This window comes from Mustela erminea, chromosome 17 (genome assembly GCF_009829155.1).
Source record: "Mustela erminea isolate mMusErm1 chromosome 17, mMusErm1.Pri, whole genome shotgun sequence".
NCBI lineage: Eukaryota > Metazoa > Chordata > Mammalia > Carnivora > Mustelidae > Mustela > Mustela erminea.
This window is the reverse complement of record NC_045630.1, coordinates 12,580,600-12,598,854: the sequence shown is the minus strand read 5'-3', so window position 1 is coordinate 12,598,854 and position 18,255 is coordinate 12,580,600. Positions and strand designations below refer to the sequence as shown.

At 43.2% G+C, this 18,255-nt stretch overlaps 1 protein-coding gene across 2 annotated transcripts in view; it reads left to right on the top strand.

The window, feature by feature from the left end:
* The window catches only part of INTS7 (integrator complex subunit 7), a 92,286-nt gene extending 79,730 nt beyond the window's left edge, over window positions 1-12,556 (top strand). For both annotated transcript variants that reach the window (XM_032319138.1, XM_032319139.1), the window contains 4 exons: window positions 2,493-2,625; window positions 6,024-6,122; window positions 7,665-7,850; window positions 11,063-12,556. In XM_032319138.1, the coding sequence (XP_032175029.1) occupies window positions 2,493-2,625; window positions 6,024-6,122; window positions 7,665-7,850; window positions 11,063-11,350 (706 nt within the window). In that variant the 3' untranslated portion in view covers window positions 11,351-12,556. The remainder of the gene's footprint in view (window positions 1-2,492; window positions 2,626-6,023; window positions 6,123-7,664; window positions 7,851-11,062) is intronic.
* The last annotated feature ends 5,699 nt before the right edge of the window (window positions 12,557-18,255 follow it).

Sequence of the window (18,255 nt, the reverse complement as noted above, 5' to 3'; positions counted from 1 at the left end):
AGATCAAACAGTGTAACTCACCATATTGCAGAATAAAGGAGAAAAGCTGAAGTGGAGGACTTAACAAACATTTCAAGTTTTACTATAAAGCTATAGTGATTAAGACAATGCAGTATTGGCTTGATTGTAGAATAATAGCCCAAAATATGGAGAGACCACTCACATATGTAAACATTTGATTTTTGACCATGGTACCAAGATAATTCAATAGGGAAAGGATAATTTTTTTCAATGAGTGATGCTAGGATAGCTAGTTTATCTATATGGGGGTGGGGGGCAGAAAGTCTTGACCTTGCCTCACACCATACAGAAAAATTAATTCTGAATATATCATAGACCAAAATATAAAAAATAAAACTGTAAACTTTCTGGAAGACTACATTGGAGAAAGTCTTCATAACCTGGAGGTCAGTAGAGATTTCTTGGGATACAAATAGCAGTTACCAGAAGATAAAAATTTGCTAAATTGAACTTCAATTTTTAAATTTCTGCTGTTTGGAAGATGCCATTAAGAAAATGAAAAGACAGGTCACAGATGGGGAGAAAATATTATCAAATATATTCTATCAGAGGACTTATATTCAGGATATTAAGAACACACAACCCAAGATAATGCAGTTTTTACAAATTGACAGATTTGTACAGATGTTTCAAAAAAGGAGATCTGCTAATGTCCGATAAGCAAACAATGTTTAACATCATTAGGCATATGAGAAATGCAAATTAAAATCACAATGAGATACCTCCGAACACCCAATAAAATGGCTAAAATTAAAAAGACCTTCAGTATCCAGTATTAGGGTGTGGAGGAGCTTGACTTCCTACCATTTGGGGAATACAAAATGATTCAGCTCAGCCACTTTGGGAAACTATTGGCATTTATCATATGACAAGTACACATTTCCACATAGAAATGTAATGTAAAATTTCATTGCAGCTTAATTTGTAATAACAGAAACTGTAAAGATCCAGATCCCTCTCAACAGGTGAATGGATAAACTCATACATCCATTACATCCATATGATGGAATACTACTCAGCAATAAAGATGAACAACCTATTGATACATGCAAAACACGTGAATGACGCTCAAAAACATGCTGTGAAGGAAACCAGACACAAAATACTGCATGCTTTGGGATTCTTTTTATATGAAATAACAGGAAACATCCCATTTATAGTGATAGAAAACACACCTATGCTTGCCTTGGGTCAGAAGTGGGAATTGACTAGAAGGGGTTATTTCAGATAGGTGTGTTCCTAAGCTTTTATAACCTATATCTCAATGAAGTGTATTTTTTAAGTAAATGAATCTTTATAGGTAGGGCAGTGTATTCTGAATTTAGACCCTCTTAGTAGCAGATGTAAAAGACTTAAATTTCTTTATGCTTTGTGTGTAGAGTTTTTCTTAGAGTCATATAAATGAGGTTCAGGTCTTGTCTTATTGGAGCTTGAGGTACAGTACAGAGCAGGGAGCAAAGCTTTGGATCCAAGCAGTTATGAACATGATGAATTCTTTAGCATTCACTGTAGCTGTAGAAACATGTGCCTAGAATTTCATCTCCCTGAGCCACATGTGCGTGGACTACAGGTAATTAAGGATGCCTGTCTCCTGGAGTGCTTGTGACAATTATAGGGAATAACCTGTATAAGGTACCTAGGGGCAGTCCCTTCATGGTGCTTTTTAACACACACAGTAGGTGTTAAAAGGGTAATAAGAGAAGAATAAGAACAGTCTGATGCCCGGTGTGGCTGAATTACCTATATTGCGTTTGCAAGTATTCCCGTGGAAGTTTAGTTAGAACACAAAAGCTTTGCTTTCTTTTCTCACTTAGAAATACTTTCAGAAATACTTTTTGGGGTGTGAGGCAGTAGAAGAAGAAGGAGGAAATCTAGGTCAAACTTCCCAGCGTGTTCTATGTGCTCACTTTCCCCTGAACATTCCCGCACCATCCCTGTCTGTGTTCTGGATTCGTGCCATCTCCACAGCCCTGAGCGCCCACCCCACTTCTCTCCACATCTTATCTGACCTGCTTGCTCAGTGGTTTGTTCAGGATCCATCTCTTCCATGGCATTCCCCCCTCCCCCCACATCCTGATCTTTTATTTATATATCTTCACTGGTTACGGGGCACTTAGCCTACGGGCTTTATGCTGCTGGTTACCTTTTCAAATGTCTTGGGTCTCCTTCACCTCATGGCAGAGGCAAGGGTTAAGTATTTTTCTACTACCTAACAACCAAAGTGATTAGCCTTACATAATTTGAAGTCAGGTCTGGGTGTGAATTCTGGGCTTGATACTTACTAGTTACGTGACTGAAAGCAAGTCACTTAACATCTTCAAGCCTCAGTTGGCTCATCTGTAAAATGGGAACAGCAGTGCCTACGTCGTTATTTTACCAAATAAATGAGAATATGTAGAAAGTGTCTGACATGTTTAGACATTAAGATGGTGACTCTTTTGGTTGATTAATTGCTACTGATGTGACCTCAGTTTCCAGGAATCTGGGTCTGCTGGAGCTGCGCATGCGGACAGCGAATATGAGCGGAGAATGATGTCTGTGTACAATCGCGTCTTGGAGGAAGTGGACTCACTCGATCGGAAATGCACCCCTGTTTCTTACATGGCAAGTAACGTTTGTTTCATTGAGTTTTTATGACACAGACGTGGGTTTTTATCCAACTCGGGCACTTTCTAACCCTGTGACTTCAGTCAGTTCACCTGTCTGCTGGTTTTTTCCATGCCGGTTTTGTAACAAACAGGGCTCCTCTCATACCTGGCTCGCAGCGTCGCCGTCCATGGGGGTGCTTGGCACCTCTGCAGCCACTGCACACTTAGAGGAATGGGTCAGATCTCCTCCCGCAGAACACAGAGAAGACTTCTTCCCCTCCCCCGCCCCTTTTTAACAGTTTAGCTGAAATTGCAATAGTTGTCAACCCTGGCTACACACTAGAATCACTTTGGAACCTTTTTAAAAAAATACGTCAGTACCCAGGCCGCACTCCAGATCAGTTAACTCTGAATCCCTGCAGTTGAGGCCCAGACGTTAGTATGTTTCAAGACTCCCAGGTGATGCTGTCCTGCCACGGGGTTGAGAACCACAGGCCGTGAAACAAAGAACGGGGCTCATTGTCTACCTGGGAATCAGTTCTGCCAGGGGATGCCACCGATGTCCTTTGGTGCACTGCTTCCCCTTTGGCCTGCGGAATCTCTGCAGCCTTGGGGCGTGTGGAGCTCTTGTTCCTTCTTCAGTCTTTTCCACCACAGGACAGACTGACGCACACTCACCCAGATTTTCTCCTCCCTGTCTGGGCATTCCCCCGTGTCTTAAGTCAGCTCGGGCTCCTATACGAAAATCCCTCTAGACTGGATGGCTTGAACAATAGACACTTCTTTCTCCTAGTTGTGGGGGCTGGAAAGCCCAGAATCAAGGTGGCAGCCGGTCTGGTCCTGGTGAGAACCCTCTGCCCTCTCCCACCCGTTCCCCCTTCTCACTGTGCCCTCAGACCAGGGAGACAAAGGGAGCTCTGGTCACTTTTTTTCTTCTAAGGACAGTAATCCCATCATGGGGCCCCACCTCTAATTACCAACACGCTGGGAGCTAAGACTTCAAAATAAGAGTTGGGAGAATACAGACATTCAGTCCATAAGACCAGGTCTCGGGACTCTCACCCTGGGGAGTTGTCCCGCTCTGCTAGATGCTGATATCCCCCCCCCCCCCCCCCCCCCCCCGCAGCTTCTTCTGGCTCCTGCACTTCTCGCTCTGTCCTCTCACCTTTTGTCAGGTGTGTAAGAAGAAATTGACAAGGTGTGTTGCAGAAGAGTTAGATCAGATTTCAGGACAGGAACTTTCCTGGACATACCGCTTTCTGCATACGATGGTCAATACTTATTTGCTGAACTGAATCAACAGGGGTAGTTTGACATTGAGATTTGGTTGCTAAGGATCAGAGTAAAGATAATCTTTGAAGGAGATATACACATCTGTGCAAGACATTGATTAAATATCAAAAAATACAAAGGCTGGAAAGTGCCAGATTCAACAAAGAAGAGAGTGCTGGTGTCTGCTAGTCCTCCTGCTGGTTTACTAACCATAGCATGGGACTTCGTGTCTCCAGACGCTTCCTGTATGGTCATCTGCTGCTGATGTGGAGGTGTGCCCCAGGTGCCTGCGGCCCGAGGCCGTCCACACTGTCCCTGTAATTGTAAAATCTGCATCCATTCTTTTGAAAGAGAGAGTGGTGCCTTTTTGCCAGGGAATAGCCTGAGGTCACTTGTGGTCCGCTTTAGTCCATCCTTGAAAGAGGTGTCTCTCTGGGCATCAGACTTCCACCCCTCGTAAGATGTCCCTGCAAGTGCTTCCCAGATCCCTTGTTGCGGGAGGATGGATAATGTTGAGTCGGCAGTTAGACCTGAAGAAAGAGACACAGCGTGTTGGAATCGATGTTGTGGTTTTCTCAAGTAACAGATCTGCCATTATTATGGACCTATTGGACACAAAGTGTTCAGCACCATGAAACCAGTAAGGCTGGGATCTTCGTGCGTGCAGCCTTCATGCCCAACTGTTCAAAACGGTTTACAACATAGGCAACTGGGGGCCACCCTGCTTGGCGTCAGGAGCTTGGAAGGGCAGGCCGCAGGGTAGAGCGGTTCTCACCCTGAGGTGCTTTGGGGCTGCTGATGGGGAAGTAGACTGAGGAGGGGAGGGTTGACCAACTGGAATAGTTCTGGGTCCCCCAGAGTTACATGTGTTCTGACGGCGCTGTAGTTTTTCATCTGCTAAGCTGGTGAATCGTTGATGGAATAGAACCAAATAGAACCAAATAGTCATTGAACGAAGAGACAACCTAGGTTCTAGTTCCAGCTTGTCCCCTTGCCGTCTGGGTGACCTGTGTCATCAGCAAAATTGAGGATTGGCCTGGGTGACCTCTGTAGTATCTCTGACGGTGTCACGGGTGATACTCATCTCCACTCACCAAGTTGGATATAGTAAAGAGGTACATTTTATGTACCTATGTCAGCCGTACCTCAATAAAGTGGTTTTAAATAGATAAATGGGTGTAATATCTTAGAACTCTTAAACGCTAGTTGTATAACTCCCTTTACTAAGCCTCAAAGGATTCATTGTGATGATTCTCCAGCTTTTCTGGGAGTTTCAAAACTCAGTTAAGTTTGTGAAATGGATTTTTGAAGTAAGGTCCTCTTACTGAAATTTCAGAGTTCTGTGGAGTTGAACTCTATAGTTGTTCTTACTCAGAATTCCAATAAGTTTCCACCATCGCTCATTCTCTGGGGACCCGTGGCCACAAGGACAGGGAAGCCACCCTCTGGATATGGGAGGGAAGCCAAGGCAGCAAGGCTCCCTGTGGGGTTTGGTGTTAGGCCTCAGGTATCAGTGTACTGTGCTGGCTTCCTTATATGTTCTCGATCCTACTTTACCATAAGAAAGTGACCCTATATTATAGTATCCAAGCTAATTATATAATACTATACCTAATAGCTCTAATGCTACAGAAATGCACAATATGTGCATTATTTGGCTTGCAAGATTTTCTCCTACATTTCACTTTTTATTAAATGTACTTAAAAATAAAGTAAAAATTGGGACACCTGGGTGGCTCAGTTGGTTGGACGACTGCCTTCGGCTCAGGTCATGATCCTGGATTCCCGGGATCGAGTCCTGCATCGGGCTCCCAGCTCCATGGGGAGTCTGCTTCTCCCTCTGACCGTCTCCTCGCTCATGCTCTCTCTCACTGTCTCTCTCTCAAATAAATAAATAAAATATTTTTTAAAATAAAAAATAATAAATAAATAAAAATAAAGTAAAAATCTGCAGTTGTACTCCTTGACATGAATGATTTGGCAAACATTGGGGTGTTCTACCCGTTTCCTGATGGGTATGTACCTTTGCAATATTCTTCAAAAGACCATTTGTACTTTTTAAACTTCTTCCTGAAAGTACCATTTGTTGATGAAATTTGGAAATTTATTTTCATTTGACTTAGTTTCTTTTTTCCCTCCCAGCATACAGCATGCCTCTGCGATGCCATCATTTCCTTGCTGAAAGTTCCTCTTTCGTTTCAGAGATATTTTTTCCAGAAACTGCAGTCTACCAGCATCAAGGTAACGCTACCAAAATACAGAGGTTAATATAGATTAAAAACCCAGTTACCTTCTGGAATACATGGGCTATAGCTCAGCTTCAGGATCTTACCTTTGGTTTTGATAAAACGGGCACCCTTTAGTTAAAAGTTTTTTATACCTTTATCAAGTGGTTTGATGAAGGTAATGGGATTTGGGAGTTAAGTAAGCCCTTTCCTTCCTTACCCGCCAGTGCCCGGCGGGCGGGGTAGACAGGGATTTGGCTACCTGCAGCTCTGCCCCTTGTCTCCAAGAATAATTTGAGAGGTTTTCTTTCTCTTTTTTAAATATATTTTTCTAATTATTTATTTATTTATTTATTTTTATTTACTTGACAGACAGAGATCATAAGTAGGCAGAGAGAGGGAGGGGGAAGCAGGCTCCCTGCTGAGCAGAGAGCCCAGGGCTGGATCCCAGGACCTGGAGATCAGGACCTGAGCCAAAAGCAGAGACTTAACAGACTGAGCCACGCAGGCATCCTGATACGTTTTCCTCACAGTCCTCTACAAGGATCTTGAGCTGAGTTCGCGTCTGATTGGGCTCTTCAGACTCTATTTAGAATAATTCGGTCTGGCAAAACGTTACCAGTCCTACCTCCAGAGTGCTTTTGTCTGTGAGTATTGCGTTTTGAGGAGCTGGCCAATGAGAAGAGCTAGTATTTGAAAATATTTGAGCCACTCCAAATTCAAAAGCTCTTTTTGATTCAGAGAATGGAATTGTTGGAAGAGGTGGAAAACTAGCCTCCAGGAGATTTCCTGGATTATCCCTCTGTCGGTAAATGTCTTCATTGCACTTTTGCATATCCTTTTGAATGCTTCTGGTTGTAAATAACAGAGTATTCCATTTCAGAATGACCTGGGTAATAAGGAAAATTGATTCTCTTAGATAAGAGGTCTTCGGGTAGGATGTGCATGGGGTTGACTGACGCAGTGTTCAGCATCGTCAAAAAGACCCACCTCTTCCATCTTTTCATTCAGCAGAGTTTGGGCTTTCTGTAATTTAAAGGTATTTGGGATTTTTAATACGTTCTTAAATAAAAACTAATGAGAAGTTAAAATGTCATTTGGTTCATTTGTGCAAATTGACTTTTATCCCACTTTGACTTGATCGTACATGTAATTCTTGAATTTTAAATTCACTTGCCCTTGAATTTAGCCTTTTTAACATTACGAAAGACCAAAGAGACAGCAGCTAGATAAGAAAATTTACATAGCGGATTTTCCTGCTAGAATTGGTCATTGTCAAAGAAATGCCCCACTGCAGAAATGGGGAAGACTAGGGCCTTCACTGTTTTCTGTTACCCTCACACAGAACTGGGGTTTGGGGTAGAAGACACAGTGGTATTTAGCAGAGACATTAGGGAGAAGGAACCCTTGACCTGAAAGGTGCATTTGTTTGGTTGTCCCAGTGGTCAGATCCTTAGCTGTGTAACGCTGTAACCTGTAGACAAAAATCAGCACAAGCATTTGCTGGAAGAAAGCTTGCTCTTGCTTGTGAGCATTGATCTTCATGTTGGTCTTCCAGCTGGCTCTGTCACCATCGCCCCGCAACCCTGCAGAGCCCATCGCTGTCCAGAATAACCAGCAGCTGGCACTAAAGGTAGAGGGAGTGGTTCAACACGGATCTAAACCAGGACTGTTCCGCAAAATTCAGTCCGTCTGTCTGAATGTTTCTTCCACACTACAGAGTAAATCCGGACAAGACTACAAGGTAATTTAGAAAAGAGGCACAGTTGTGATGTGAATTTTATCAGCTCATTCATGGAAGTTTTCCAGTCGTTTTCATGGTTAAGCAGATTGCAATTAAACCTCCAAAGGGGAGACATGTGGACATAAATTAAAAGCACATATTGGGGTTTGAGGGGCTGATAAATAATACCTCTCTTTTCTCTGCTTGAACCAGTTGATAGAGAGCATCCAGGCAGACAGAGATTAAAATATGAGTCTTACTGTTGAGCGATGGGAAAACCTAGCTCAGGTGCCTGGCAACCAGGACCGCCTCGCCTTGTACCTCTGAATTGAATTTTCCCACCCAGCCTCAGCCTCTGCACATAAGAGCCTGCCCCTGTAAAATCAACGGCAGGGAGGAGCATCCTGATGTCAAGAGAAGGGGAAGAGAAGGTCTTAGCTCCCCATGCTCAGTTCTTACCCAAAACCTTAGCAGTCAGTAGAATTCACCTCCTCCCCTGGAGACCAGTGTTGTCCATCTCATGAAAAGTCCCTCCACATGGCGGGGAAACATCAAGAGTGGGGAATTAGTGCCTCCCTAATTCCCCTCCCCCCAAAACACACATCTAATTATTTCTCTCTATTTTAAGTGGATATTAGCATTCTCTAAAGAAAAGAGGTACACAGCATTGACAGACAACGGTCAGATAAAATACAATCTTTCCTTAAAGGTGTAACCCTAGGAATTTGCTGCTTTGACAGAGCATAATGTAGATAACCATAAGTCATGCTTGCTTTGTTATCCAAGGCCAAGGTGCTAAATACTATGGCATACCAGTATTCCAAATGCAGAACACTCCTTCCTTTAGACATCTCTTTCTAGTTCTTTGGTGGTTTATTCACAGAAAATATAGCAAGGGAACAAGTACACAGTTGTATGAACAGAGTTGTTCATATGCCCAGATTGCTTATGTCCAGGTTTACTGTGGGCATACTTGAACTGAGCTCCATAATAAGGAAGGGAATATTAGTAAAGATATAAAAAGAGAACATTTTATTCTCTTTGGTGGTTTTGGTGGTTTCAGGCTAAAAAGCCACGAGAAGGTGTGGTTTTTTCTTTGGTAACTTTCTCTCCCTTCTTTGCCAGCACTGATAAGGCTCAGGCTTCATTCTTTTGCTCTCTTCGACGCCTGTAACACAGACTGTGGTGCCCTAAGTAGCCCCATGTAGCAAAGATGTGATGAATGATGAAAAAAGTCACTTCCTGTATGTAGAGTCCAAGTGTTGTGTTTGGGCGATCCTTATTGTCATGGAAGGTCGTGGTGAGAATTTACCTAATTAACCTACCCGTGTCTGCAGCTGTCTCCTCATTTAGGGTTGCAAGAACAGTGATTCTCTTTTTTTCTTGTATACAGTGATTTCTACTGTTAAGAAAAAACCATTCAAGCCAGTCTTTTGCTCATTAACTTACCTCTCGAGGCATTGTGTAAAGTCAGGAAGCCAGTAGAATAAATCATACGGTCCAAGGTTCGTCATGTTATTTGCAGTGAGTTTTCCACTTGAAATCATCACCTATTCAGGGATCAGGTTGCTTAGGCCTATCTCTGGTCCTTTTAAGGAAGTTCCTGGCTGGTAGGCATATTCTTTAGGGACATAAAAACCCTACAGAAGTTGTACAAACAAAACAGGGCCTATAAATAATTCTAAGATCTGGAATTGGTCAGTGACTTCATCTCATCAACGTTATAGGTGAATGTCTCTCTGGAAAACTGACCTCATGATATGCTCATTTAGTCACAGAGCTTTAGGGCATGTTTATGTCATTGATTGTGCAACAAAAACACACACATAACCTAGAGCAATCCGGCCAAATAGTCATTAAGGTTACCTTTATATGCGTTCCAGAATCAGTGTGTCTCTTGGCATGCTTCACCTTGGGTACAGGTCAGGGTGTACCAGCAGGTGCTACTCTGTTCCTTGAAGGCCAGAGACATGGGTGTCTAGCTAAGTAAGTGAACAGGCCCATGAACTTGTGTTTTATGATACATTGTGCTTCCAGTCTGAATAAGATACTGACTATTAGGTAAGCACAGCACAAGTTCTAGAAATGTGTGAAAGGAGGTAGGAAAGATTGCGTTACTGAAGCAGTGTCAGATCAGGCTAGGTAAGAGGAAGAACTCTAACTTGTATTTAACTAGTGTTGGGTTCTTTTTCAGTGTCTTAGATTTTAAACTCCCTGAAACAGGTGATTACACCCTGTTTCCTCAGAATCTGTCTTCACAGACAGATTGGGGTGGAGTAAGCAAGTGTAGGAAAGGAAAATTTTCTCTCCCACTGTCTTAGGGTCTCCACCCAGGCCTAAGACTAAACTGACTTTGAGGCAGATGAACATAAGAAAGGTATACACATTTCTTCGAATGGTACACGGACATGGGAATCTTGTCCCATGGGACAATGGAAACCCAAAGAAGGGGACAATTTCCATTGGGACAATGGAAACCCAAAGAAGTGACCAGAGCAGAAAGCTTATGTGAATTTCAGACAAAGAAAGGGTAAATTTGTGAAGACAGAAGACGAAAGGGTTGAGGGGCAGTAAGCCAGGGAAGTGACTGGGAGCGAGGCGGGGAAGAGCAGGGGTGGAGGTTGGGGGCACCTGGAGGAGGTAGGCGTCATGGGAGTTTATTTGTGGGGTGCATTTCAGCGTTGACTGCCAGCTTCCAGTGATGAGGATGTTCTCCTCTTCTTGGTACCGAGAACGGCACCTTTCTCATGGCAGATTTTATGGCCTGTTTGAGGTAAAAATGGGGAGGTCAGAGTCATTCCTCCATCTGCTGTTTCTCCAGTGCCTTTAGCTTGAAATAATGTGCCAGTGCAGCATATTATGAGGTGGCATGTCCGGAGCTCCTTCACAGGGAAGAAAGGGCGGCATATGGGGGTGGGGAAGAGGGGGAGAGGCTCGTTCTACTCTGTGATAGTGAGGGGGCAGGATTGCTTAATACTCAAGAGTGTCCACTCTGGAGTTAGCCTGTCTGGGCTCAGATGCCATCCTCGCCTCTCATCAGCTGTGTGACCTTGGAGAAATTACCTAACCTCTCTGCCTCAGTTTCCTCATCTATAAGGCAAGGGTAAAAATGGTACCTAAACCTCTTGGTTGTTTGCAGGGATTAAGTAAGCACTTGGTACGGGGCTTGGCTCACAGTAAGCACTGAGCGAATATTAGCTATTATTATCATTTAACAATTTTTTTCATTCCAGATACCCATCGACAATATGACCAATGAGATGGAGCAGAGGGTTGAACCTCATAACGATTACTTCAGTACTCAGTTTCTGTTGAACTTTGCCATCCTTGGAACACACAACATTACAGTGGAATCTTCCGTGAAAGACGCCAATGGTATTGTGTGGAAGACAGGTCCCAGAACTACCATATTTGTAAAATCCTTGGAAGACCCTTATTCCCAGCAAATTCGCCTACAGCAGCAGCAAGCCCAGCAGCCATTACAACAGCAGCAACAACGAAATGCCTACTCTCGGTTTTAGCCACATGAAGGATGCTCTCCTGGCTTTCTAGGAATCGATCAAATGGGCAAAAACAATTTGATTTTTCATATGGATTCAGATATAAAAGTTAGAATATGGAGTTTGTTTATTCATTGCTTTCTATAATGTAATACTGGGGGCGGGGGGAAGAAAAGGGTTTATTTTTCTTTAGAAATTTAATTTGAGAAATAACTGGGCTCCTAGCCAACAAGACTTTTTGTCCTTGTTCCTTCTTAAACCAAGTCCCTTATCATCTGTTTGACATTTTCATTGTTTTATTTTTGTTTTTCTGTTGCTGAGCCTCATCTTTCTTGTTCAAGAAAAGTTGTGTGTTGGGATCACTGAGTTAATAGATTTGACTCCCTGTGCATCAGAATACATCAACTCACCACCTGGCACAGACCTCTCACTTTGAGCCAGGCGTCGGGAAGTTCTAACCAGTCAATACAAAGTTGACCTGCGGCCACAAAAAACGAGTTCTCCCCTGGATGGACTTCACTGTGTCCCCTGAAATCCATTTTCTGGATTTTGAGAGCATGCAGTCTCGCCGAATTGAAACATCCTGCTATATTATTTCAACTACTTACCTGTCTTTTCTATGCTAATGCAATCTTAATTTATTGATTTAGTATTTTATTGACCCCCCAAAAACAGCTAACAATTACATGCAAAAATTGGAGATTAATCATTTGTTTTTTCTAGTATGTATGTGGTTTTAGACTTTTTACACTATTTCCAAGAGTGAAAAAACTCACATTTACTATCTTAATGTTTTAAATTAGAAGAGCAGATCTTTTGATAGGTTTGGTTTCTTCTTGGCAAGTTATGTAATTCTAGAGTTGATAGTCTAGAAAGAACAGCCTCTTTGTAACACAACCTCGATTAGTTGGGATGCTCAGGGAATAGAAGTTTTCTGGTTAGTCAGAAAACCCCTTTTTTTCAATTTCAATACTGGTTGAAAACCATTCTAAAATATAATAGTAATAAACTTTCTTATCTTAACATGGTATACTAGATGTAATTTACCTGTTCATTCTCATTTGGATCATTCAGTGCTTGGGATCATGGTTTTCAAAACATCAGGGATCACAGGGCTGCACACGATGATGATACGGACAGTTTGGGCTATAAGCAGATCTTAGGATGAAGCAGGGCACATTCCCTGGAGGCTTTCTTTTTAAATAAATCTCTCATTTTCTTTGCTTCTGTTTTGCCTTTTTTTTTTTCTTTAAAGTCAACATTAGCTCAAAGGAAAAAAAAATGAATTAGTTTTTCTTTTTTCCTTGTCATGTTGCCTCCAGTGGTGAGAAATGGTTGGCAACTCAGATTCCTCTGAGATTGCTGGGCTCCATGAGCTCTTGTCCCAGCAAAACACCCTCTGCTGCCATTGGCCAGAACACGGTCATAAAACATGGAAGTCCACAGCATCCGCTGAGGATGACATCCCTTTAAATGCAGCCCAGTTGTACACAGTGCACGATGTGGACAGCTGTGACAGCATCTGGAAACATGGGCCCAAGGAGGAATTGCCAACATGGTGCGGAGGAGGTATGCAGGACCCCTTTCCTGCTCACCAGGCATGGAAAAAACTGGACCAGAAAGCACAGGTTGTACTCTGATGAATTAACTCCGTGACCCCAGGCAAGTTACTTTATCTCTCTAGAGTAGTTTCTTTGTAAAATGACTGAATTAGACAGGATCTCTTGACTCCAATCTAGAGTTTTATTGGGTGACTAAAAGACCAAAAAAAGAGCTCTTAAATGAGGGGTGTCTGTTTTTTAAAAAATTCAGTGTCTGTTTTCAGAATGAAATTTTATAATGTCGATTTCAGGTTTCTGATACTGTTTTAAGACAGAATTCCCAAGAAAAGAAGCAAATCTTGTAAACCACCAATTCTCCCCCAGTTTTCTTTGAGACCTTCCCAGATTTTATGTTCTTAAAAGACGTTTTTGATAGCTACAGTTATAAACTCTTTGACTTGGTGTTCTGGATGGCTCCTGGCACAAACTTGGAAAGGAATTATTAATAAAAATAAATCCAAGTAGTTCAGAGTAGGAAAATAACTCCTGAAGGGGGAAAAAAAGAAAAAGGCTATTTTAATTGCGTATGTCATTAGATCCAGGATTGGAACTCTGATTTTATGTTTGGTATAATGTCTACTGCATTCTTGGTATCAGCTGCTAAGCAATTATTTGAGGTAAAGGGAAATTACATTTATAATTTCAACACTACAGTAATGAATGAAAAGAAAAAGAAGTACTCAGGGAAAGATGAAGGAAAGAAAGACATACTGATCGTGAAGTGAACATGTCCCCTGAACTTAGAAATACGGATAATAAAAGGGGTTGGCTGATTGATTCCAGAAGACGGGGCTAATTTTTCTCAGTGTTTAGCAGCTTTGCAATATAGCCTGGTGGCTCAGAGCACAGCTGCTGGAGCCACACTGTCTGGATCCAAATCCAAGCTCTAACTCTGTGACCTTGGGCAAGCGACTTGATATCTCTATGCCTCCATTTCCTTATTCCTAAAATTAGGAAAGGCGTGAGGATTAAGTGAGTTAATACAGAGGTGATACATGGAAAGCATTTAACATGCTCCTTGCACATAGTAAACAGATACAGGAGCTTGCTGGCATTGTTGCTATTATATCCTTCCTAATGCCGTTTTTCACAGGGTTAGGTTAATTCTTAATGGTGGCATTTTATTTATTCACAATAAAAGTTACTGCTAGTCCGCTACTAAACACACATTTTAGCTATCTTCCTCTCATTTCCGATTTGGGTATGTCAAATAATAACAAAATTTACATAATGTTGACCAATACAAAATGGAATTTCTGTCTACAACCAGTATCATAAATCCTATTAAAATATTTAATACCTATGTACATAGAAAATTATGAAAATACTTTCTAAAGCTGCTGATGGTCTTCAGTAGTGATAGTGATAGTACATTAACTATTTAGAAATTAAAGTACTGTTCTATTCCCGTTTAGCCTAAGAGATCTTGTGATATGACCTTTGTAGCTCAGATTAACCGAGGTGGCAGATAATGTGCAACGGGAAACACTAAGTCACTTTTCACATAATGTATGGTTCCCAGAAGAACCAAACAACCAAACCAAGATCCTCAGACTAGGGTCCCAGAGATCTCAGTTTAAGTTCTATATTTATAAGACTCACTTGCCGTGGATCCTTAGATCAGTCCCTTGGTCCACCTTGCCAGTAGCTGCCAGCCTTGAGAATAAGAGGGTCCTGCCACTTGTTACGTAGCATATATGCAGCACTTGTCCAAGAGAACTTTATGTGATGGTGGCAATGTCCTAAGTCTGACTGGCCAATATAGCCACTAGCCCTGCGTAGCTATTGTGTGTCTAAAATATGGCTAATGTGACTGAATCTTTTATTTACTTGTAGTTCAGTTAAACTTAAATAGCCTTGGATGGCTACCCACTGCAGAATTAGGACAGTGCAAGAGTGAGAAGAAATGAGATTCACTACTCCCTTAGGACCTAGGTAACCTTAAATAGATTTCTAGATAAGACATCTGCATTGGAATTCTTTGGCTCACCAAAGGGTTCATTTGAAAGACTGTAAATGACAAGGAAGGTATTTGGGGTTTGTGGGTTTGCTTTGCTTCCAGTAATAACTCTGTTGCTCAACCAAACACCTGACCTGTTCTTTCTGTAATTCACCCTTGGATTTAGCCTTTGACAGTCACCAACATGACTGTCCAAAAGTCCGGTAAATGGGCTTAGATCTCTCAACAGCTGGAGGTTACGGTCTTCCTTTCCATTGCTTGCCCGAGAACATAGAGACCTGTAACACCATGGGCGGAGTATTTTATTGGCTTGGCTGGAGGGAGGCCATTATTACTCTGTACTATCTCCCGGTCTAAAGTATTCATTCTATGAGTAGTTTAATTTGTAATTGCCACTGGGATTAAACAGAATGAGTCATAGTTTTCTCCTTAAATAGTATACCAAGACTGGGAGCCATTGATACCCACTTTCTAATGAACGCTAAGTGATGTAAATTTACTTTTTTCAAGTCTACCGCAGGTACAAAGCATTTTTCAGTCTTTATCTTTTCCCTTATCTTCCTGCTTACTTGCTAATCTCTCCCGAAGCAATTCTGTCCTGCACAGTCAAGTTTGTTGTGCAATAATTGTTCTCTGTTTAGATCTGGTTAAAGATTGAAACATGGTAAAATGAGTTTGGGGATTATCTTCCTGTCAGGTCCTGTCTACAAGGTCTAGCTTTTGTCTTATAATACTTAGCGGACAAACTGAGACTAAAAATATTTTAATTGTTTATAGAGAATTATTTTTAGCAAATTATAAAGGTGAAATAGTACACATTCACTTGGTATTAGAAAATCAATCAGTCAGCAAAATGAACATCTCCTCTACCCTCAAAAGACATGATGGGTTAAAATCAGTTTTAAAGAGGAAAAGTATTCTCTACTTCACCTTTTGGTTTTCTGGGGAGATTTCCTTTGTGGATTTTGATGAAGCTTATGGCTATGAAGCAAAAATATTTCAAATAGAAAACTAAGACAACATAGACCTAAATTAGACTGAAGAATTTTGAGAAGGTATCCATGTTTCCGAGGCCATGGAAGGTGAGAATAGGCCATGCTGCCTCAAGTCCCGCCTCCCCCCCCCCACCCCAGCAGTGAAGGTAATGATGCCTTTTGCCTGTGTCCTCTCACTCGGAGATGAGCAAAGTGATAACAAAGGGTTAACACCTGCAGCCCCCACCTTGCGTTCCCCTCCCCACCCTCACACACCAGGCAAAGGCAGATACCATGTGATTAGGAGAGTCCGGTCTGGAGCCCCCACCACACGCGCGTGGACGCATGCGGACTGTACACATACAATGACAAGAGTCGATGAGAAACCTATTGTGCAAATGCAAGTGGGGGAGAAGGCTCTCTGCTCTGAGCCCCACACAGTGCCGGGCTCCGAGCTGGGGGTGGGAAATGCAAAAGGAATCTTGACAGGGAGATCCCTCGGGCAACGTGTAGTCTACTGACAGGAAAAGGGAAAAAAAAAAAAAAACTTGTACAGAATGTGGAGAGAGCTTTATAAAAGCTATTGACAGAGCCCAAAATATGCCATTTCTGAAATTCTAATAGCATCTGCCCTTGTACATAACAGGCCAGGCTCTTAGGTAATTAGAAAATGGCCATCATTTGGCATTTCCTCCTTTTGCAGCACTCGGAAGAGCAAGTATTCCTTCTCAGAGGGCCTCTAATCAGGGACAATTGGGCACCTACTTCTTGGAAGCCAGAGAGGAACAAAAGAGCATTTGGAAAAAAAGATACACCCCTGAAGTGTGAAGTCAACATTGGGCCTCGAGGAGATAGGAGCTTACACTCCAAAAGAATTAAATATTGTCTCACGTTGCAGAAGCTACTGCTGCTTCTAGCCAGGCCGCTGGATGATACAAACCTCCAATGTCACATTTCAAGGTATCAGGGCCTTGGGGAGAAATGACTGTAATCACAGAATCACTTAAGCAACATCAGATCTATCCTACTTAGTGGTTACAGCGTCCCCTGGGATGCTCAAAAGCATATTAGCCCGGCTAGAATCGTCTCTCAGGGAGTGAGCTCATCAGGAATCTCTCCTTGAGGGCCCTTGACACAGGAGAGGGCCCGTGAGTCTATCCTAAGCCCTACCTCTCCCTCCTTCCTCCCCCGAGCAGCTGACCAGGAGTAGCTGACGGAAAGCACTTTTCCTTCACCCTGAGCTCTAGCCGTACCTCAGTAGACACCACGGGGCTCTGTACTCAGTCAGCAGCATCCGTGTGAGCTACCGCTCGTGAGTTTGGACAGATACCCCAGACCTGCACCCAAGGTACAGCTAACAAGGACACAATTTTAAAAACAGATGACGCTTTTTATTCATTCACCAAATATTTATTGAACACATGCGCTGTGTCAGGAGCTGAGGGCGTGGTGCCGGACAAGCTCCTTGGGCTGGTAGCCATTTGCTTGTGCACAGGAACTTGGGAGGCAGCTTCCGAGGTGGCAGATCATCGGCTCCAGGAAAGCAGGAGAAGAAGGGGTTTGGACAGGACTGTCCAGGCTAGAGTCACTGCTGTTTGCAGTGTGGCCCTTCAAGAAAGCGCTCAGCCTGACCCCTGGCCCTTTTGTGTCTACCATCTTCACAGGACACCAAGTGCTTCCTTATTCCCAACCTGAACCCCTTACAGCAACGGACCCCCTGCCTCAGTTCCCTGTGCTTGAGGGAAATGGAAAACTCCCCAAAACCATGGTCATAGGGAAACCACTCTGTTCCCAGCACAGTCTCCCTTGACCCCAGCCGTGCCACACTGAAAAGCGCTTCCGTCGCTCCAGGCCGGGCAGAAACATCCTCGCCATGACTCCTCCAAGCAGGTGTGACAGCTGGAATCCCTCCATGATCAGCAGCAAGCCCAGCCTCACGTACAGCGGTCTGCGGCCTGACCTTCGGCGGAGGCACACATGTGGACAGATGGTGGCGAAAGTCACCTTGTGCCTTCCATGGGAAGAGACAACTCGCTCCACTGTCCCACGCCCCACACCAACCCCCCGCCTCTTCGGAGTCTCTTGTTTCCTAACATCTCACAGAGATGAGAAGATGAGATAAGAAGCCTTGGCTTCTTCCATCTGTGAAATGGGGCTAAGGACTCTCCTACTGAAGAGTCGTGAGCTGAATGTCATCGTGTCTGCACCAAGCCTGCTGCTTTGCAAGGACCCACCAGTTGTCGGTTGTCTTCTGCCTCTGTGGTGGGGTGGCCAGCGCGACCTGGTGGCCCAGGGGATGGCAGGAAAAGAAACCTCAGCCTCGAGAAATCATGATGTCTCAGACCATCTCTGCCTTAAAGGAAGATGCTGTCCCCAGGCGTCTGAGGACCT